This window comes from Lacerta agilis, chromosome 1, assembly GCF_009819535.1.
Source record: "Lacerta agilis isolate rLacAgi1 chromosome 1, rLacAgi1.pri, whole genome shotgun sequence".
Lineage (NCBI taxonomy): Eukaryota > Metazoa > Chordata > Lepidosauria > Squamata > Lacertidae > Lacerta > Lacerta agilis.
In genome coordinates, this window is record NC_046312.1 from 54,797,767 (window position 1) to 54,820,349 (window position 22,583).

Below are 22,583 nucleotides of genomic sequence, written 5' to 3' on the forward strand. Positions count from 1 at the left end.
CCTGCAACTGGTATTCAGAAGTGCAACACCTCTTAACAGTGGAGGTGAAACATAGCTATTGTAGTTAGCAGCCTTTGCTACCCTTGTCTTCCATGAGCATGCCGACTATTAAATATAAGGAAAGTTCCATCAGAAGCAAACAATTTCTCTGCATGTTGATCACACCCTTATGTGTTCAGCTTGCTTGGGGATTCTTGGGAGGTTTGGAAAGATGATTCACCAGGATGCATTCCAAACAAATAGTTTTGTACCATGGGGTCAAGCATTATCTGTGTATGGATACTCTCTGTGCAATATTCCTGCCAATCCTGTCCATTCCGCCCGCCCCCCATCCCCTGAAAATGAGTCACACTCACAAAGCGGAACACAACGGTCAAGTCAATGCAGCAAATGTATTACATAAGGACCTGCATTGGGGGTGTGTGTCAAAAATCAGTGGTGTGTGTGTGTGTGTGTGGTAGAAAAAGAATGCACTGATGATTAAGGGGTCACATTTCACACATTGGCCACCCACCAAACTCATGAAAAACCTCTTGCAAACTGATTTGCTCAGAGGTCAAAAAGCTGTGTCGTGTAAAAAAAAAAAAGCAAAACACAAAACCTTGTAACAGTTTATGTCACATCTTCTATCCGCCAAGAAAAACCTTCATGTTCCCTATATGGCCCTAATTAAAAACCCTCCTATGTTTTTATTGAAGTCATAGGAGTGAGCAAAGTGATGAGAATATTTGTGTCTTTTGAAGACTCCAACTGCTCTTACTTAACCAGAAAGCACCATAAGATTTGGTGTGTGTGTGTGTGTTTATACTGGTAATTACCAGGCACAGAGAAGCCTGAGCAAGGAGTCATTAACTCTTTCTCTTCCTGCCACAGTCCCAGCAAAAACTTACTCTCCGAAGCTTTTTTTTTTGTATTTCAAGGGAAATTCTCATAGGTGCCAGGCTTCCCTGTGGTGCTGTTTACATAACAAAGCTTGTTCACATTACAGTAATCATATTTGCACAGCTAGTTTGGTCGTTATAATAACATATACAACAGAGGGCTCCAACAATCCTTCTAGCACAGCAGCTGAAAAGCATTGAGATGCAAATCTAGACCCTGGAACACTTGCATTGTCAGAGCTGTGAGATACAGTGTTTGTTCAAAGCCACTGGTTCCTAACTTCTTAAAATTGCTGTAAAAAGCATTTTGTGAGGGCCTATTCTATCACCACATGCTCCATGAGCCTGCAGTTTGGGATAGAGTTGCGTTGGTGGTTTGGCACAGGGAACAGTGGGTGAAGTCATTACATGTGCCCAGACCATGATGAGAAAAACAGACACTTTCCTGTCAAATAAGACTGATGGAAACATTACCAATGGTTCCAGTTGATTTATGACATGCTACATTCGCTAACCTAAATGCTTTGCTGCATTAGAAGAAACAAACACCTCAAATAGCTGAAAGGGAAACATGAGGGTTTGTGGTAAACATACTAGAACCAGGGAAGAAGTACTTCACAAAAACATGGCACATTTGTATCTTACCAGAGTGGATTAGTGTTACGCCCAAACCAGCATTATCTACTGGCTGGCAGAGGTTCTCCCGTGTTTCAGACTGTATCCAATGAAGTCATTGTGTAAGCTTGTTGGCCCCATCAAAAAATTGAGCAGATTGAGGTGCAAATGTTATTGAAAGCATGTTCACGTTTGACCACCCTGGTAACATCATGAGGTTAAATCATGATAAAAAAAGAAGAGAGCTTCTGGAAGGTCTCTTGATATTCAGAGGCATAAAACCAGTTCATATGTGACAGGAATTCACATCACATAGGTCTTAGGAACATCACAAGAGCCTGCTAGATCAGGCCACTGGCCAGTCTAATTCTGCATCCTCTTCTCACAATGACCAACCAGATGCCTGTGGGAAACCCACAAACAAGACATGAGCACAAAAGCAAGCTCCCCTGCGTTGGTTTCCAGCAACTTTGTAGATTTGTTTAAGCCCTTCTTTAAAACCATCTAAGATAGCGACCATCACCACATCTTTTGCTGGTGAATCCCATAAGTTGTTTATCCACTGTGTGAAAACATTCCTCTTGCTGGTGCTGAATCTACTGCCCATAAACTTCACAGAGTGGCTGTAGTGTTAAGAGAAAAGATGTGTGTCTTCCTATCTACTTTCTCCATTCTATGAATAATGTTACAAACCTCTACCATCTCCTCAAGTCATCTCTCTCTTTCTCCGTCTCTCTCAAGGAAAAAATCATAACTGAGTCTGATTCAAGCCAGTCAGATACAGACAAGGGTGCCTATCTGTTTTAGAATGCCTGAGCCTAGCAATGGGAAATCGAATCGCTTGTCTCTCACACACATTAAGGACATAGCTATTTCCTGGCTCACTGAATTTGCAAATGTTTATGTCAGCACTTAATGACATTTCTCCCTTTGTTCCATCCCAATAAATTAGCCAGTCGCTCCTTCTTACCTTACTGGTGTAATAAGACTGAGATTAATATTAAGGAAGCTGGCACTTCATCTAGACTTTTAATCATTTTTTTAAGGATAATTAAACCACAGAGCCGGAAGAAAACATGCATTCCTTCCCACCTCCCCTCAGCAAATACCTTTCCATGTAGTTGAGAGAATTATGCTGAGTATAAACACAATAAATCTGTCAGTGAGTCCTTTCGGTTGTTCTTCTCCTCCAACAAATGTGTACTTCATGACAGCTAGCTTCTACCTCGACTGTTGAAGGCAGGATCCCTCAGGGTGCCAATTGCCTGGAATCACAAGTGAGGGCAGAGAGCTATTGCATCCAGGTCCTGCTTATAGGCTTCCCCAAACATGTGGTCCACCAGAGTTAGAATACGATGCTGGACTAGATGGGCCTTTGGCATTATCCAATAGGGCTATTCTTAATAGCACTAAACGTTCCATGTTTCATTGAGGTGTTTTTTGCTATTGTGGTTAGAATTGGCCGTGGCTTTTTCTTTGGAATAGAGGGGAACAGGCCTGGGAAGGGGTTATTTTCCCTCTTTGTGTTGTTTTCTGGCCAAATACTGCCCTCCAGAGTGTCTATTTCTCTCCGAAAGTGCTGTTTGCTGCAAATAGAGAGATTTCTGGGAATGAATGTGAAACTTGTGTGTTCAGATAAAATGAAACAATTTCCTATGAAGAAAGGAAGCATTATAGCTTGAAGTCAGTTTGTGTACTTCATGACGTTCTGAAACCCTTTGTGGTATGTTTCCCCCCCTGTACTTTCATCAGAGTTCAAGCTGCAATGGGATTTTTCCTCAATAGAATTCTAAGGCCAAGACATCCAGTGCAAAAAACAAGTGCTGCATTATTTCTTTGCTTTGTTTAAAGAGGCTCTGCTTTAGTAGCCCTCTAGTGTTCATTCATAATTGGGAGACTGCAGCCAAACTGATTCTGTGTCGCAAAGCCTCACCTGGCTCATATTTGTGATCCAAACTATGAATAAACCGTCCAATAAGTTGTTGCAAGCCACATCACAGGGCTCAGCCTGTCACCCAGATTTTATGGCCATTGTTAATAAAAAATGGACCCATCTGACTTATAAACCAGGATGGGTCTAAAATTCCAATCTACCTTTTAATAGCCATTGGTGTAATAAACAGCCCATACATTCTGACTATCTGTCTCCATGAATACCAGCATATCCTTTGTGTAGAGTTTATTACACAGGATTATGGAACAGCTGCATAATGCTGAGCTCAGTGGCGGCCCTGGTTGGGGAAATGGAGACATTCTGGGATCAATTCAGAAGCCAGAATGGCTTTTGTAATTCCAGGGCTGTCCCTGGAAAATAGGTACAATTGGAGGGTATACCTTAGGATGGGTAAATTCTACTACTACTAAATAATAATAATAATAATAATAATAATAATAATAATGTATGAATATTCCATTGGAATCAGTTAGCTCTTAAAAGCACAATGGACATTTGCTTGGAAGTAAGTCCCACTGAACAAAATGCAGCTTACTCAGAGGTGTAGGAAGCCGCTCGGGCACCCGGAGCGGCAAACATGACGTGCACCCGGGGGCGGGGCGTTGCTATGTAGCGTGCATGCGTCGTACGTAGAGATGCTGCGCATGCGTGCTACATAGCGGGTTGCCGGCGCTCCAGTGCCATACGGATGGTGGCAGGATCCTCAGCTCGCAGCTGCAGCCACGAATGGAGGATCCTCTACATGTGGCTGCTGCTGGCAAAACGCATGCCTTGTCACCCCCGGAGACGTGGCACCGGGAGCGCACCACCCCCACTGCACCCACGTTGCTACGCCCCTGGGCTTACTTCTAATTAGACATGTATCTGATTGTATTTAGGGAAGAGTCCTACCAAGGGCTTTATTCAGACAGAGTTCACAGGAGTTCAGCTCCAGCACCTCTCAGGTGGGCACTGTTGCCATTTTAAGAGAACAAGGGAGAAATTCATGGTAAGCTCTGGCACCTCTTTTTCTAGAAAAATAGTGCTCAGTGGTGGAGCATCTGTTTTCCATGCAGAAGGTCTCAGATTCAACCCTCAGCATCTCAAGGTAAGGATGAGAAAGATTCCTTGTCTGAAACTATGGAGAGCTGCTGCCAGTCAGTGTAAACGATACTGGCCTAGATGGACCAATGGACCAATTCAGTATATAGCAGCTTCCTATGTTTCTATTCATAGTGACTTCAATGTGCATAATTTTGCCAGAAAATTGTAATTTTTTTCTAAGTCACTTTGTGTGTGGAAGGCATAATCCAGATTGAAATATTTTTGTTGCAATGAACAATAAACAGGAAATTTAAGGCCCTGCTGCTGACAAAAATGAAGGATGGTCTTGTTACATTCCTTCCTCTATTCATCTCTGCAACCTTCTCTTATCTCCAGGCTCCACAGTAACAGCCCTCAGATCTGTCTTTTGGTTGAGGGACACCCTGATAGAATTGTCAGCTCATTAAATTTCAATTTGCTGGATGCAGACAGCATGCCAATGGAAGGAAGATGGAATCTGCAGAATTACTTTCTTAGCCAACAGTCACAATTTTTGCAGTTTCAGACTGGGGTTTCTTAAAGAGGAGTTGGCAGCTTTTGCCAAGTTGAAAACCTTAGGTACTGTTTAAAAAAATAACGGTAATACAAATATTCTGCAATGCTTGATAGGTAGTAGCAACAATAATAGCAATTCTATTTCAGCTACATTGCTAAACAGATAAACCAGTAAAATATGATAAGGATGCAACAGCAAAAATATAATTCAGTGTTTATACAATTTCCTAATCTGTCATCCCCCTTCATGGATCACTGCCTTGTCGTGGCGAAGGGGCTTGAATTACTCAGGGAAGCTATGAGCTATGCCGTGCAGGGCCACCCAAGATGGACAGGTCATAGTGGAGAGTTTGGACCAAACGTGATCCACCTGGAGGAGGAACTGGCAACCCACTCCAGTATCCCTGCCAAGAAAACTCCATGGACAAAGACAACAGGCATATAAAAGATATGACGCTGGAAGATGAGCCCCTCAGGTCGGAAGGCGTCCAACATGCTACTGGGGAAGAGCGGAGGACAAGTACAAGTAGATCCAAAGCTGATGAAGCGGCTGGGCCAAAGCCGAAAGGACACTCAGTTGCGGATATGCCTGGAAGCGAAAGGAAAGTCCAATGCTGTAAAGAAAAGTATTGCATAGGAACCTGGAATGTAAGAACCATGAACCTTGGTAAGCTGGATGTGGTCAAAAATGAGATGGCAAGAATAAACATTGACATCCTAGGCATCAGTGAACTAAAATGGACGGGAATGGGCGAATTCAGTTCAGATGACTATCATATCTACTACTGCGGGCAGGAATCCCGTAAAAGAAATGGAGTGGCCCTCATAGTCAACAAAAGAGTGGCGAAAGCTGTACTGGGATGCAATTTCAAAAATGATAGATTGATCTCGATACGAATCCAAGGCAGTCCTTTTAACATCACAGTAATCCAAGTTTATGCACCAACTTCCAGTGCTGAAGAAACTGAAATTGATCAATTCTATGAAGACTTACAACACCTTATAGAAATGACACCAAAGAAGGATGTTCTTCTCATTATAGGGGATTGGAATGCTAAAGTAGGGAGTCAAGAGATAAAAGGAACAACTGGCAAGTTTGGCCTTGGAGTTCAAAATGAAGCAGGGCAAAGGCTAATAGAGTTCTGTCAGGAGAACAAGCTGGTCATCACAAACACTCTTTTCCAACAACACAAGAGACGACTCTACACATGGACATCACCAGATGGGCGACATTGAAATCAGATTGATTATATTCTCTGCAGCCAAAGATGGAGAAGCTCTATATACTCAGCAAAAACAAGACCTGGAGCTGACTGTGGCTCTGATCATCAGCTTCTTATAGCAAAATTCCAGCTGAAACTGAAGAAAGTAGGAAAAACCACTGGGCCAGTAAGATACAATCTAAATCAAATTCCTTATGAATACACAGTTGAAGTGAAAAACAGGTTTAAGGACTTAGATTTGGTGGATAGAGTGCCTGAAGAACTGTGGATGGAGGCTCGTAACATCATACAGGAGGCAGCAACGAAAACCATCCCAATGAAAAAGAAATGCAAGAAAGCAAAGTGGCTGTCCAATGAGGCCTTAAAAATAGCGGGGGAGAGAAGGCAAGCAAAATGCGAGGGAGATAGTGAAAGATACAGGAAATTGAATGCAGATTTCCAAAGAATAGCAAGGAGAGACAAGAGGGCCTTTCTAAACGAGCAATGCAAAGAAATAGAGGAAAATAACAGAATGGGAAAAACCAGAGATCTGTTCAAGAAAATTGGAGATATGAAAGGAACATTTCGTACAAAGAATACCACAATTAAGGACAAAAGTGGAAAGGACCTAACAGAAGCAGAAGACATCAAGAAGAGGTGGCAAGAATACACAGAGGAACTATACCAGAAAGATATAGAGGTAATATACACCCCAGGTAGTGTGGTTGCTGACCTTGAGCCAGACATCCTGGAGAGTGAAGTCAAATGGGCCTTAGAAAGCCTTGCTAACAACAAGGCCAGTGGAAGTGATGATATTCCAGCTGAACTATTTAAAATCCTAAAAGATGATGCTGTTAAGGTGCTACACTCAATATGCCAACAAGTGTGGAAAACTCAGCAGTGGCCAGAGGATTGGAGAAGATCAGTTTACATCCCAATCCCAAAGAAGGGCAGTGCCAAAGAATGCTCTAACTACCGCACAATTGCACTCATTTCACACGCTAGCAAGGTTATGCTTAAAATTCTACAAGGCAGGCTTAAGCAGTACGTGGACCGAGAACTCCCAGAAGTGCAAGCTGGATTTCGAAGGGGCAGAGGAACCAGAGACCAAATTGCAAACATGCGCTGGATTATGGAGAAAGCTAGAGAGTTCCAGAAAAACATCTACTTCTGCTTCATTGACTACGCAAAAGCATTTGACTGTGTCGACCACAGTAAACTATGGAAAGTTCTTAAAGAAATGGGAGTGCCGGATCACCTCATCTGTCTCCTGAGAAATCTCTATTTGGGACAAGAAGCTACAGTTAGAACTGGATATGGAATAACTGATTGGTTCAAAATTGGGAAAGGAGTACGACAAGGCTGTATATTGTCTCCCTGCTTATTTAACTTATATGCAGAATTCATCATGCGAAAGGCTGGGCTGGATGAATCCCAAACCGGAATTAAGATTGCCGGAAAAAATATCAACAACCTCAGATATGCTGATGATACAACCTTGATGGCAGAAAGTGAGGAGGAATTGAAGAACCTTTTAATGAGGGTGAAAGAGGAAAGCGCAAAATATGGTCTGAAGCTCAACATCAAAAAAACTAAGATCATGGCCACTGGTCCCATCACCTCCTGGCAAATAGAAGGGGAAGAAATGGAGGCAGTGAGAGATTTCACTTTCTTGGGTTCCATGATCACTGCAGATGGTGACAGCAGTCACGAAATTAGAAGACGCCTGCTTCTTGGGAGAAAAGCAATGACAAACCTAGACAGCATCTTAAAAAGCAAAGACATCACCTTGCCAACAAAGGTCCGTATAGTTAAAGCTATGGTTTTCCCAGTAGTAATGTACGGAAGTGAGAGCTGGACCATCAAGAAGGCTGATCGCCGAAGAATTGATGCTTTTGAATTATGGTGCTGGAGGAGACTCTTGAGAGTCCCATGGACTGCAAGAAGATCAAACCTATCCATTCTCAAGGAAATAGGCCCTGAGTGCTCACTAGAAGGACAGATCCTGAAGTTGAGGCTCCAGTACTTTGGCCACCTCATGAGAAGAGAAGACTCCCTGGAAAAGGCCCTGATGTTGGGAAAGATGGAGGGCACAAGGAGAAGGGGACGACAAAGGATGAGATGGTTGGACAGTATTCTCGAAGCTACTAACATGAGTTTGGCCAAACTGCGGGAGGCAGTGAATGATAGGCGTGCCTGGCGTGCTCTGGTCCATGGGGTCACGAAGAGTCGGACACGACTGAACGACTGAACAACAACAACAACAACAACAATCTGTCATCTGACAACAATAACGTATGTCATATGTAACAAATGGATTGCAGCATCTATTTTCTCCAGAAAACACCATAAGCTGGAAGGAAATGTGAATCGGATCCCTCTTCTTAGATCAGGGGTCAGCAACCTTTTCCAGCCGTGGGCTGGTCCACCGTCCCTCAGACCGTGTGGTGGGCTGGACTATATTTGGGGGGGGGATGAACGAATTCCTATGCCCCACAAATAACCCAGAGATGCATTTTAAATAAAAGGACACATTCTACTCATGTAAAAACACGCTGATTCCCAGACCATCCACGGGCCGGATTGAGAAGGCGATTGGGCCGCATCCGGCCCACGGGCCTTAGGTTGCCTACCCCTGTCTTAGATACTCCAAGCTGAGTGAACAATGTTAAATAAAGCAGAACTCAGGTCAAGCCTATGGTTTGCCTCTTAATATCTCTAGGATCCTGTTGATGGCATTGTGCAGATATGGGGTTGAGGTGCTCTCTTTTCATCCCTGGATTCTGTGATAGTCAAGGTACATTTTGCTGAGTCTCCTGCAACAAGGAACAGCGGCCAAATGACAGTCCTTCGAGCCAGGACATCAAACCACAGGTCTCCTGCATGAAATGTTGTTTGGCTGTAACGAAATGGATGACATTCTTCCAATAATGAATCATTCCTTCCCACACACCCCTTCCTTTTGCTTTTCTTCAGGGTATACAGTGATCAATGAAAATTGTCCGGGAGCCGAATGGAATATCATGTGTCGGGAGTGTTGTGAGTACGATCAGATAAAGTGTGTGTGCCCCGGGCGAAAAGAAGTGGTAGGTTACACTATTCCCTGCTGCAGGAATGAGGACAATGAGTGTGACTCCTGTCTAATCCACCCAGGTATGTTGATTTATCGCCCTTATCTGAACTGCCTCACCTTTTGGGTGTTCTCACCAGACATAAATCCTTATTCAATGACCCTGATTGTAGCTAGGTGGAGCGTGCAACCTGTTTTGTCTGCCAGACATTGATGATGAATAGGTTTTTTTCCCCCTTTCTTTCTCTCTCTCTCTCTTCAGAGATGGATGGGTGCCAATACAAATGGTTTACTGAGTTGATGAAAGTTAATGCATTTAGCATATTGCCGTTAGTACGTCCCCTTTTCTAATAATTTAAACTCGCGCTCGGAGTCGAAAGTTTCCAGGATTTCACCATGTATGCCTGGAAGCCCTCCAGAGAGTAAAGTCATTGTTGGCATCGGCGCCAGATGAAGATTTTTCATTCCTGAGTCTCCCAGGCCTGGCTTGCACATTGCCTTACTTAAAAAGATAGGAACAAAATTGCTGAACTCAGACTCCGCAAAAGGAATAAAAAAACAATAAAGACAAAGGGATAAGGAAGCAACAGCCAGTAGAACCAAGAAGATAATATTTCTATTAGGAATTGATTCAAATTGTTTACCCTGGGTCATTAGTCTACTTGCAACAACAGATTTAGGGAAGTGTGGGCAGTTCCCTCGCACAGGGTTCTGAGCTGAGGGGGCACAAAATTACACTATTACTAATACCACAGTACCGATAATAAAACCTATTTTTATATGCAGTGCTTTTTCTGGGGGTACGCAGGGATATGCACACCCCTAAACATTTTATCCATCCTTAAAGAAATCAGCCCTGAGTGCTCACTGGAAGGGCAGATCCTGAAGTTGAGGCTCCAGTACTTTGGCCACCTCATGAGAAGAGAAGACTCCCTGGAAAAGACCCTGATGTTGGGAAAGATGGAGGGCACAAGGAGAAGGGGACAACAGAGGATGAGATGGTTGCACAGTGTTCTCGAAGCGACTGGCATGAGTTTGGCTAAACTGCGGGAGGCAGTGGAGGATAGGGGTGCCTGGCGTGCTCTGGTCCATGGGGTCACGAAGAGTCGGACACGACTGAACAACAACAACAAGAAACATTTTGTGAATCTAAGTTTGGCCTCATTGAGTGGCAGTATTTCAATATGAGTAGGAAAATGAGAATACCCCTAAACATATTTTCTTTAGGAGGGGAAAAAGCACCGTCTATATGGGTACCTACTGAGAAAATCCATTAAAAAGCAACTGTACCAAAAGAGATTATTGTGAAAATAAGAAATATTTGGGGGAGGGCAAATTTTGTCTTTGCTTAGAGCACCATATAACCCAAATCTGCTCCTGCTACTTGACATTATCCCAAGGAAATAATCAAATTCCCTAGATAGTGTTTAGTAAAGAAAGTACTACATAGGCCAACAGCTTTGCCCAAGTCCTCCGGCTCCTCTATCTTGAAGCCAAGGAACTATAAGTAGATTTAGATATATTATACATTTCCAGCTACAATCTAACCAGGCTGCCGGTTTTTTATCACTTGTTCTGGCTGTCCAAAGCAAACACATTATGTGACAGCTTGTATTATCTCTGCCATCCACTTTCATTTGTTCCTTTGCAGCCCAATGTACATGCCCAGCAGTTTCAATTCGTACTAGCTCTATATTTTTGTAAAGTGTTTGAAATTTTCGCGGTGTTGTATTTTTGATATAAAAGCCAGGTGTGTTTGTGAGATTCCAGTTGTTCTGTGAGACTGAGATACAGATTATGAATGTTCAAACACAGTGCTAAATGTTCAGAGATATTGGGCAGTATTCAGTTAATTCTTGTGCTAGAATAAAGGGATTTGCTTCTCCTTTCCCCACATGCATCCTGCTGTGTCCCATAATCCACACTGAAGGCTTGGGGATAAGGCCAGAACCAGTTTAGGAGGGTTCAGGGGGACACAAACAAATCACATATATGTGGTTCAGAACACTTTCCAAAACAAGGTCTGTTCAATCAGACCAGAAATGTTCTCTAAATGTCATTCCTCATCCAGGAAAAAACTGAACCTAGCCTTCCACCCACCAGATGGTTTTCCTCTTCTTTTAGGCTGTATGATTTTTGAAAACTGTAAGTCCTGTCGCAATGGATCCTGGGGAGGAACGCTAGACAACTTCTACATCAAGGGCATCTACTGCGCAGAATGCAGAGCAGGCTGGTATGGAGGGGATTGCATGAGTGAGTATTGTTAGAGACATGCTCTCCAATAGGGCAAAGGGTACGGCTTCAAATATGGCGGAGGGAAGACTGAATAAATTGGGAATCAAGGAAATGCATGGCTAGGTCCAAAGAGCTACCCATCCAGGACAAGATCCAGATCCTAGCCATGGCCGATGCCATTCAGAATATTGGATAAGGTGGGTGCCATGAATGGGTGATGCAACCATTTAGTTCAATCCCACCTGCAGCAATCCAACAAATAGCCCAGTTTAATTATTTGACTATTGCAACATTTAAAGTCACAGCAAAGCAAGCGATCAATCAATTAAAACATAAAACAATGAATGGCAAATGCAATAAACACCGCGGGTTTGTGGGTGGCGCAGTGGTCTAAACCACAGAGCCTAGGGCTTGCCGATCAGAAGGTTGGCAGTTCGAATCCCCGCAACAGGGTGAGCTCCCATTGTTTGGTCCCTGCTCCTGCCAACCTAGCAGTTCAAAAGCACATCAAAGTGCAAGTAGATAAATAGGTACCGCTCCGGCGGGAAGGTAAACACCATTTCTGTGTGCTGCTCTGGTTCCCAGGAGTGGTTTAGTCATGCTGGTCACATGAACTGGAAGCTGTCTGCAGACAAACACCGGCTCCCTCGGCCAATAAAGCGAGATGAGCGCTGCAACCCCAGAGTCGTTCACGACTGGACTTAACTGTCAGGGGTCCCTTTACCTTTTAATAAACATTCCAGTGCAACCATGTGTCAAAAACCAGTAGTCACTGCCTGGCAGTACTTTACTTGTTTGTATAATATTTTCAGGAAATGACACAATATGGAATAGAGGTTGTGAGGGGTCAAGTTCTTTAAATATCTCCAAGGCTGTAGGGGAGACTCGGTAACCTTGCTTTTCAAAAAAGATTTCCATAGTATACAAATTACTGTAGTACCTCAATCTATCCAGAAGGTGGTGCTCAGAAGCTCTTCCATGAAAAAGGCATTATTAATACTGTATATAAAAAGAGTGATTCCTTTCCTCCCAGGCATATTCACTATTATGGATTAATGGGGAAACTTATCATTAAGCTAAACATATGAGGAAACAAAACATGATAGTGTGTGTTTTTTTAGTTTAGAGAAAAGGTGAGCAAGAGGTGACATGATAGAAGAGTATAATATTATGCATGCATGCATGTGTGTTGTTGTTGTTGTTGTTGTTCTTCTTCTTCTTCCACCAGCATTTGTTTGTGGTGTGTGCTTTGCTGCAGTTTTTTATGAGTTTCACAGCCTGAGTGTAGTTCACACCACATTGATGGACATCCTGCTTTTGCAGACATAGCCGTCTGTGTTGGTTAGTAGTGGCTATGGCTGAAATGGGGACAGGGGGAGAGAGAAGCAGAGTTCTTAGAAATATGAGTGAAATTCAGTGTAGTATGGGGCTATGTGCACGGGGAACAAGGTCTGCTTGTGCAACAGGACTTTCCCTGTTCCTACCTCTGTGCACCCCTTATTATTATTATTATTATTATTATTATTATTATTATTATTATTATTATTATTATTATTATTATATTTCATTGCATTTATATGCCACCCTATACCCACAGGTCTCAGGGTGGGTAAATTTCTTCTGTGGGTTCCCTCCAACCCCCCAGAACAGATATAGGGATATTTAGGGAGCATGGGTGGGTGGGTCTCAGCTCTGGGCCAATGGTCACAGATGGGAGTTGTAGTTCAGCACTATCTAGAAGGGCTGTAGCTCAGTGATAGAGTACCTGCTTTGCAGTTTAATCCCTGGCATCTGCAGGCAGGGCTGGGAAAGGTTTTCTGTCTGAAACTCCAGAGAGCCAATGCTAGTCATGGATGCAAGACAGTGTCTACAGCTGGATCAGCCGTCTGTGTAAGGCACCTTTTTACGTTCCTCACAACAGTGTAGAGAGCATGTCAGAATGCAGAAAGGAGATTCTGATTAAACATCAAGAAGAACTTTTTTCACGGTAAGGGTTGTTCGAACAGACTCCCTCAGGAGGTTGTGGACTCTCCTTCCTTGGTGGTTTTTAAGCAGAGGTTGGATGGCCATCTATCATTGATGCTTTAGTTGAGATTCCTGCATTGCAGGGGGTTAAACTAGATGACATGTGGCGTCCCTTCCAACTCTGATTCCATGCTTTCAGTACCCATAGGGGCACCCTGAATGATGGCAGGCAATAGACTGGGTGAGACTTGGCTCAGGACCCACCAAAAGAGGGAGAAGACCATGGGCTGTGTGATTGGCTTACATATTCTATGTAAGACTATACAAATGAACTGGATGCATATGGTCTGGTGGAAGAGCAAAGTCCTAGTGGACATAATGGAGAATAAGGCATATTTACCTCTTAACAAGAGTTCCCATATAGCCGTAAAGGATAATGCACATTGATAGGGTTTGTTTTTTTTAAAAAAAAGTCATCTAAGTCATTTTGAGGCAGTGGACCCCATAAATTATTTATGCATTGTGTGAAGTAATAATACCCATCAACCCTATTGATATCTATCTGCTCATGAATTTTCTCAGGTGACCTTAAATAGAATCCCAGTTCTTTCCAAGTGGAACTGTAACCACTCCACGGCCTTTTCACAACCACTTTGAAACCATCCCACTTCCATTAGAAGGATTCCACAGAGAGGTATCAAAAGGAGAGGAACTATATCTAAAGAGGACATCTCAAGGCTTGAAGTAGTCCTAAATAAATAAATGGCTCCGGCATAAACACAGAATGTAAATTACAATTATTGAAAGGATTAAACAACCAGCATTTTTCTCTATTTTTTTATTTTATTTTTGTGTGTCCCAGAAAACAGTTTTGCCTCCTTTTCAGACGGCACAGTGGTGCTGACAGTCTTCCAAAATTGATTCTTTTCTCACTCTTCCCTCCCTCTCCACTCCTCAGAAGCAAGGAAGGGTTTGCCAGGATTTGCCATTGTGGGTGTGAATTATTCTTGAGAACTTTCCAGGTCTTTCTCTTCTTCTTCAGGCTTCGGCAAGAGAGAAAAGATCCCTTTGAGTGGAAACGGTGGAGCTGGTTGCTCAATCATTTGTTGAGAGAGAGGTGGCAGGGCATTACATAAACCTCCCCTGAGAGAGCTTGAGATGGCGGAGGGAAATGGAAGACCCACATCTCACCACAGCTATGCTTCATGCAAAAGTTTGTGGCAAATATGTGGCTGTTTCTTTGGGGCCACCCTTTGAATGGCTCTCTCTTTAGCCTCTCGACCACCTGCTTTGTTGGCCAGTCCTGTTTCCTTGGCAGGAATTTCTGTAAGTTCAGACCGTAATGTTCTCCCGAGAAAGGTGCATTCAGTATTCCCGGCACGCCAACATCTCTTTGCACCAGTTCTTTCTCGTCAAAAGGCAAGAGCAACAAAGGCCACTCAAAAGCCCCCTTGTAACGAAAGGGGAATGTTCTCTGAGGTGATTCAAGGACCTTGTCAATCCTTCTGAAGAAGGTTTCCTGCAGCTTTGTCTCAGGTTGTTTTGAGGTAGGAGCCAGCAACAGGGCAAAGTTTCCTCTCTCCAGTGTGGGAAGCTGCATTATCATGTACGTTGCGGCAGATCCTGGCATATCCCAATAGCATCTTAATGACAGCCATGGGGGCAAAGTAATTAATTCTCTAGCCTTTCACATCAGGAACCAACAAGCCCTGGTGTGGAACGAAACACTTATGGTGAACCCTTCCGTGCTTGTTTTCCATTTCATCAGAGTGCATTTAATTGAGGGTAATTGAGGGTAAACTGACAAAAGGAGATTTTTTCTTTCTTTTATTAGAACAGACAAGTCTTAACACTGTAGAGTCTTGCAGGAAAGAGGAAATATCATGCTACGGCACATGGCATGTCGCTGGGTGTGACAAAGCTGCACCATTCATAGGCTGAGCTTTTTTAGGCCACTGCTCATCTCCTGCACACATGGGAAATCAAGTGAGCCTGCCTACAACCCTAAAAACACTGGTTTGTTCAGATCTCCCTTGCAACATCTTCTCTGAACACATAGAGCAGGGACATCCAACTCCCAAGAGACTGCGATCTACTTCCAAAATAAAAACCATGGGGGGGACCCAAAGTCGTTGAGCTTTTTTTAAGGGGGGGGGATGAAAATTTTTGAGCTTTTTTTTAAAGGGAGCAAACAAAAGTTGTTGAGGATTTTTAGGGGGTCAGGCTGAGGTTGTTGAGCTTATTTTAAGGAGGGGTAGCAAAGGTTGTCGAAGTTTTTTTAGGGGGTGGAAGCAATTTCTGATTGCTTTTTTAAGGGGGGGGACGCCGGCAATCGCTCACCATTCAATAAACCACGCAGGCATAGCTCAGTCTTTTGTTTTTGCTATTGTGCATGAATGAAGGACAGGGCGGGGGGCAGGGCCAAATGTTCTTTTCCCCCCTGTGGAGGAAAGTGACCCTGCGATCGACCACAATTACCTGGGGATCAACCTGTTGACCAGTTGGACATTCCTAACATAGACAGTTTGGAGGTGAGGCCACTGAGTAAACCCTCTCCTTCTGTTCATCCAGGGAACAGACAGACAAGAAGTTCTGAACAAATCTAATGTGGATTGATATTGAGACCTGAGTCTGAATCTGCAGGAGCACAGTTGTGAGATTGTCTTGCCACACACTGAAGTCCTAATACTTGGGTGCATTCCAAATGTTTCTTCAGCAACAACATGGAAGATGTTGTAGAGGCTAGTAATATGGCCGTGCCAAGGCTTCGATACCTGATACCTAGACAAAATGGCAATGAATCCCACTATTTACCAATGGGGACAATCTACCCAGGAAGCTGAATTAACCAGGAGCTGTGGAAAAGCACGACTGTATTCTATTACCAACAAGTGCTAAAATAATAGATTTAAATTCCACCTTGGGCAATCGTTTTTGATTTCTCAGCGTGGTTCCCTATAAGTTAGGAGGTGGTGAAGATACTGCTTGTGACCCATCACATTGAGCAGAAGGCTCACCAACTATATAATGTGGCTGTCCAGGTGGACATAGGAAGCTGCTTTTAACTCAGTCAGCTGTAGTTTCAGATCCTGGCTTGAACACACCTCAATTCCACAGATTAGGACAAATGAGTATATGAAGCTGCCTTATCTCAAGTTTGCACCACTGGTCCATTTAGCTCTGAGCTATTTCTGAGTCTGTGTTCCCTCACAGAGTCTAATATAAATCTTATTCTTCTTTTCCTGCCCTTCAGGATGTGGCCAGGTTCTGCAGGCTTCCAAGGGTCAGATCTTGTTGGAGAGTTATCCACTGAATGCCCGCTGTGAGTGGACTATTCATGCTAAACCTGGTTTTGTGGTTGAGTTAAGGTAGGTGGGAGATGCATTTCAGCGTACAGATATTTCTTTTCAAGTTTATGTACAAATGTAAGGTGTGTTCTGCCATCAGGCTAGTATTTCAACCCTGGAACCTAGAGGGATTTCCAGTGGAGTTTTTCTGCTCCCCCAACCATTAACATTAATCATAATTAATGGACTAAAAATGGCTGCATTCAGTGCTATTTTTCTAGAAAAAGTAGGTGTTGGAATGCCTCCCTCGTTCTTTTAGAATGGCAATGGTGCCTACCTGAGAGGTGCTGGAACCGAATTCCAGCTAGTTCCGGCTGGGGAAAAAAGCCCTGGCTGTATTTCTTTTCCTGTGTCAGAAATGATGCAGTTACGGGTAGGTGGCCATGTTGGCCTGCCCTAGTCAAAACAAAATTTTAAAAAATTCCTTCCAGTAGCACCTTAGAGACCAACTAAGTTTGTTCTTGGTATGAGCTTTCGTGCGCATGCACGCTTCTTCAGAAATGATGCAGTGAGCATGCTGTTTGCATATGGTGTTAGGTTGTCTTCAAGGAGATAAGTGGTTCCCTGTGTCTGGCCCCAAGAAAACCTACCTGGGAAGAAGGAAAGAGGGAGGCAGCAACTGTGCGTACTCTCAGAATCCTTTTCCCACTGAGGAATAGACTGGGGATTCAAGTCTCCGCATCTCCAGCAGGAAAGTGATGCTATATCACTTGTGTGGGATGCATGAGACCAGGGCCAGTTTGCATGGAAGATTGTGTCCGCCTTGATCCTGCTGTTATGTTTCCCACCAGGAGCACTGGAGTTTATGAGCATTCCTGACTGAATGCTCAAAGCATCACAATTTATCTCGGCTTTTAAAGGGTCCCACACAGGGGCATGGGGCAGAGGAAGTGGGAAAGCCTACTGCAGCAGGGCAGGGGTTTTCAACTGTAGTGGTGTGGTTGATGGGGTGTAGCCACCCTCCCAACATTGGCGTTGCTTGGATGGCAATAGGGCAGGACAGTGGCACAGCATGGGTGGGTGGGGCCACAGGACTGGTTACAAACTCAGCCCACCCAGAGGAGTGTCTGCTTACTTGCCTGTCATGTGGGAAGCCTTTGCCAGTAGCAAATGCTATCTTTGAAGGTTATCTTGTGAAACTGAAGGTGTAAAGGAAGCTCTTTGGTGGGATGTTTGTTTCTCTCATTTAGGAGCACAGAAGTAATTTAGAAATACAGACATATGTGGGAAATTTTGGCATCTGGATTTTTCATACCCCTCCCCCCCCCGCCCTTTTGTGTCCAAGGTTTGCCATGCTGAGTCTGGAGTTTGACTACATGTGCCAGTATGATTACGTGGAGATCCGGGATGGGGACAGCATTGATAGCAGGATAATTAAGCGTTTCTGTGGGAATGACAGGCCTCTCCCAATCCGAAGCACAGGGCCTTCTCTCCATGTTCTCTTCCATTCAGATGGTTCCAAGAACTTTGACGGGTTTCATGCCGTCTTTGAAGAAATTACAGGTAAATAGGATGGATAAAATGCATGAGCAAAGGCTACCTGGGTGAAAAGAAAAGTCTTGAGTTATTGAAGTAATCATGTGACTGTATCCCTTGCAGTGGTTTAGCCACATGATTTGGAAGGGGGGGGGAAAATCCAATGAATGTGAAATATGGTCCTGTTTCATTCTACTCGCAAGATTGCCTCTTGCTATTCATGTAACTAATTTAGGGCTCATCCATGGTTACCTTTTGCCCTGCACTTTCTAGGCACAGGTCTGTGCTTTTTATTTCGCCCTGCTGCTTTCCCTAGGAAAACCCAATATTTACTGTTGAATCAGAGCAAATGGCAATTCGGAGCAAAAGAAAAAGCACTCAAACATGGACCTGGAAAGCCCAGACCTGTGTCTAGAAATGTGGAGTAAAAGTAAGTGTGAATAAGCCCTTACTGAATCCTCAGCTCCCCATATGTATGTAGCTGTAGAATCCTTTGAAAATTGATCTCAGGAGTTAGAACCTTACTGCTATGGGGTCATAAAACAGTGAATTAACAAGGGGGGGCTTAGATGGTTCTGATTGCCTCTGAGATTTCTCTCCTCTATACATGGTGCATGAAGCCATGCCAGGCTGTTCCAAATCCCTGCCCTCTTTTTTCCCCCTGCTCTAAAGTTTGTGGGTCTGCTTGCCTGACCATTTCATTTCATGGAGGGGAAGGGTAGGTTGGAGGGAAATTGAGCATGAGGAATAGCTACTTGTCAAAGGGTGTGTCCAGACTTTGTGCAAGGGATTCAAGCACGTGCTGGAAATTTAGGCTGGCACCGTTACAGCGGATCAAAGTGCTCTGTTGCCTTGGCACAACAAATCCACTTAAAAATAACAGACTTTTTTACGGTTGGGAAAGTGATGGGGAAATGCACTTTGAGGTGTGGGGTGAATGGATGATTAATGGGGAGACACCAAAATATCCCACAAGCAAATAGGATAACCACCTCATAAACCAATCAAAAAGGATGCTCAGTAAAGACCAGACATAGTCTAGCTTCCATATAAGCATGATGTGAGCAAATCAGGATGGATGCTCAATAAACAGGTCATCTAGAAGAGCCCAGCGACACTGACTCCACAATAAGTTATTGGTAAGGATCATAGAATTGTAGAGTTGGAATGTTGGATGTTAGAGTTGGAATGTTGGATGTTAGAGTTGGAATGTTGCATATCGCTTTCACCATGGACTTCTACCTTCCCAAGTCTGACTCTCAGTCCACTGGGGCTTATCACTTCAAATTGGACACCTTACTTACTGGTTGATCTTCTGCATCATGATTTCTCTTTTCATTATTGCACAAAGTGCAAAGAGTACCATCACAGGAGTTGCTATAAGTAGCACTGTGTTAATTAAGCAGCCTATTTAAAAAAAAAAAAAAAAACGGAAAAGGAAAACAAGAGTCGGCTCTGTGAAATTGAACTTGGTGTGGGGTATGTTGCAGCAAGGCCTCCCACACTCATGGGACTAACGTATTCCATACGGGGCAGAATGAATGGATCTTGTTTCCTCTGCTCAGCGGGAGCCTTTTAGTATTCCGCTGCTGCCATCTACTTTTCTTTCTGCCCCATTTTTAGCAGCAATTATTTAGAGATTGGGTGGTTGCTACAGTGGTAATCTATGCAGAGTGGGATATGGAGGGCTTACAGTTTTTAGAAGGAAGCTTTATTGTGTGCCTTATTGTGAGTCTGTCCTGGCCTAATGTGCAGCTGAAATGAAAAGCTTTTAAAACGCTCTCTTTTGCAAGGCCGCTGACACTGTTTATGGGAAAGAATGCGATTTGCATGGGGAGTGAAGAGGCTTGGGGGGGGGGAGGACTGTGGGATGGAGACCTCTGGCAGCACAAATTTAACAAGATATAGCAGTGTGAAATCCTTCTCTGGACAAAAACCTCAAGGGGTAGCTGAGATCGGTGTAACAAGATGAACAGAGTTTCATTGGCTGTTCTCCTGTTTATTGCTAAGAACAGGTTGAAGCACTTAAAGACTGTGCAGTGGCCCAGAAGGGATCAGGTGATATCCTTGGCTAGGACCACAATCCCAAGCATTCTTACCAGGAGTCCCATTGAAGTGAATGGAGCTAACATATGAGGGTTCATGTTTAGGATCAGGCTGCCAGAGGGTCTTTGCAACTAAAAAATAAAATAAAAAGTGGTGGTTTTATTACTCATTGTAAAAACTATAAAGTATGCTGTTATATAGTTTCGTTTGGGGAGATTTGTTTTTCAACTTTTGGCACTTCTGTTGCTGGGAACTGCTTGCTTACATCAGCTTCGTTAAGCCCCTTCTCAGATCTCTCGCTGCCCACCTCGATCTCTTCACTGACATTTCACAATCCTTTGGTCTCTGCAGGGTCTTCTGCTGTAATTGCAACTCTGTAGGCTTTACAGTTTTCCTTCTCCATGGCTTCTTTCCTGCCCAGTTTTTTCTAGTCTTCTGAAATCATAAGGGGTCAAGTCTTGGCTGTGTCCTAAGTTCCTTGGGGGCCAGGTGGCAAAGGAAGTTCAGGTGATCTATATGAAAACCACAGGGGTGTCTATTGAGCTGTTTTAGTTCCAGGTTTGGATTATTTGGATTATCTGCCTATGCCCTGTCTTTGAGCAAAATATTGTTCACCATGAAGAATAAGGCTTAGTCAGGTCAGAGGTTCTGGTAAATGGAAGAACTTTCAAAATGATTTTCTCCACAGCACAGGTCTATATTCCCACTTAAAAACAGGAGCATTCACTGAAAATACGTTCTCTTACAAAAGTTTTTCGTACTGGGATGGCTGTACATATAAGAGATGAAAGAGGTGAAGGAAGCTGTTTTATGAAAGAAACTGAGTGGTGGTCTGGTCCTCCTTATACTTTTTTTCCAGCTTGTTCTTCCTCTCCATGCCTGAATGATGGAACTTGCATCCTAGATAAAATTGGTGGCTACAAATGTGCTTGCCTGGCTGGCTATACTGGGAACCGCTGTGAAAGCTGTGAGTACATACATCCCTATGCCTGTGAATGTGAATGTACATGAGCTTGATTTGAATTATTGTGTTTTCAGCTAATGCTTAGCATTGCTATACAGAATTTTATTTATTTATTTAAAATTTATATCCTGCTCTTCTTCCCAAAGGAACACAAGCCAGCAGGCTGATGGAGTCTGATAACTGGCACACAATGGCTAATAATAATAATAATAATAATGCTTTGGAAGGTGCTGAAGAAAGAATAGCCTGGCCCACACATAAAACTAAGCCATGGTTTACTTAACAAACTTCAATTTAAGCATGAGTTGTCCCACAGATGGCTTGCTTCTCCAAAGTTTGCCTTGTTTTATAACTGCCCTTGCCTTGTACCCTTGTAATGTGGTGAACGATTGGGATGGCCTTGCCCAACAAACCAGGCTTAAGCAAGAATGCTTGATTAAAGCAAACCAAAGTTTGTAAACTGCTGGGCAGGGTTCATACATAATGCTAAGTTGGGGTGGGGAAGCTTTTCTGCCTGGTTGGCCAGTTCCCCACATCCCCGCCACCTGCAAGCCAATTTGTCAGGCGGCTGGGACCATCCCTTTGTACTCTTACCTTCTTTTCTGCTTTTAGATGTGACAGTCGTTGCCAGTTCCCCACAGCAGCCATTTTGTGACTGGTACCTCTGTCACCTTCTCAAAATTCCAATTGTGCCCATGGGCCAAAAAGGCTAAAACCCTTGAAATAGGGTATAGCTATGCATTATTTTAAATAATACCATTCTCTATAAAGAAGTGCATCTTTAATGAAGAACATGAATACCTCATGACTTATAAAAAAGAACATTGTGGGGAGGGTAATATATTGATCATCCTGTTCTATAAGATGTTAAAGACTTGAGGTGTGGCCCCCAGCTATCTGAATTCTAAAGATCTTAGAATTACGGCAGTCTTTGTTCAAATTCCCTCCTGACACACTTTTTAAAAATTTCCTTTGGTATTGCTAAACAAAGCCTGAACATTTCCCCCCCCTGGGTAGTACATGCCAACCTAGCAGTTCAAAAGCACATCAAAGTGCAAGTAGATAAATAGGTACCGCTCCGGTGGGAAGGTAAACGGCATTTCCATGCGCTGCTCTGGTTCACCAGAAGCGGCTTAGTCATGCTGACCACATGACCCGGAAGCTGTCTGCGGACAAACGCCGGCTCCATCGGCCTATAGAGCGAGATGAGCGCCGCAACCCCAGAGTCATCCTCGACTGGACCTTAGGGT

General features: G+C 43.6%; 1 protein-coding gene across 2 annotated transcripts in view; it reads left to right on the forward strand.

Annotated features, from left to right (window-relative positions):
- Nucleotides 1-22,583, forward strand: part of PAMR1 (peptidase domain containing associated with muscle regeneration 1) — a 50,295-nt gene that overhangs the window by 4,210 nt on the left and 23,502 nt on the right. For both annotated transcript variants that reach the window (XM_033149788.1, XM_033149796.1), the window contains exons 2-6: nucleotides 9,207-9,383; nucleotides 11,425-11,553; nucleotides 16,754-16,868; nucleotides 18,133-18,350; nucleotides 21,229-21,336. In XM_033149788.1, coding sequence (XP_033005679.1) covers nucleotides 9,207-9,383; nucleotides 11,425-11,553; nucleotides 16,754-16,868; nucleotides 18,133-18,350; nucleotides 21,229-21,336 — 747 coding nt within the window. The remainder of the gene's footprint in view (nucleotides 1-9,206; nucleotides 9,384-11,424; nucleotides 11,554-16,753; nucleotides 16,869-18,132; nucleotides 18,351-21,228; nucleotides 21,337-22,583) is intronic.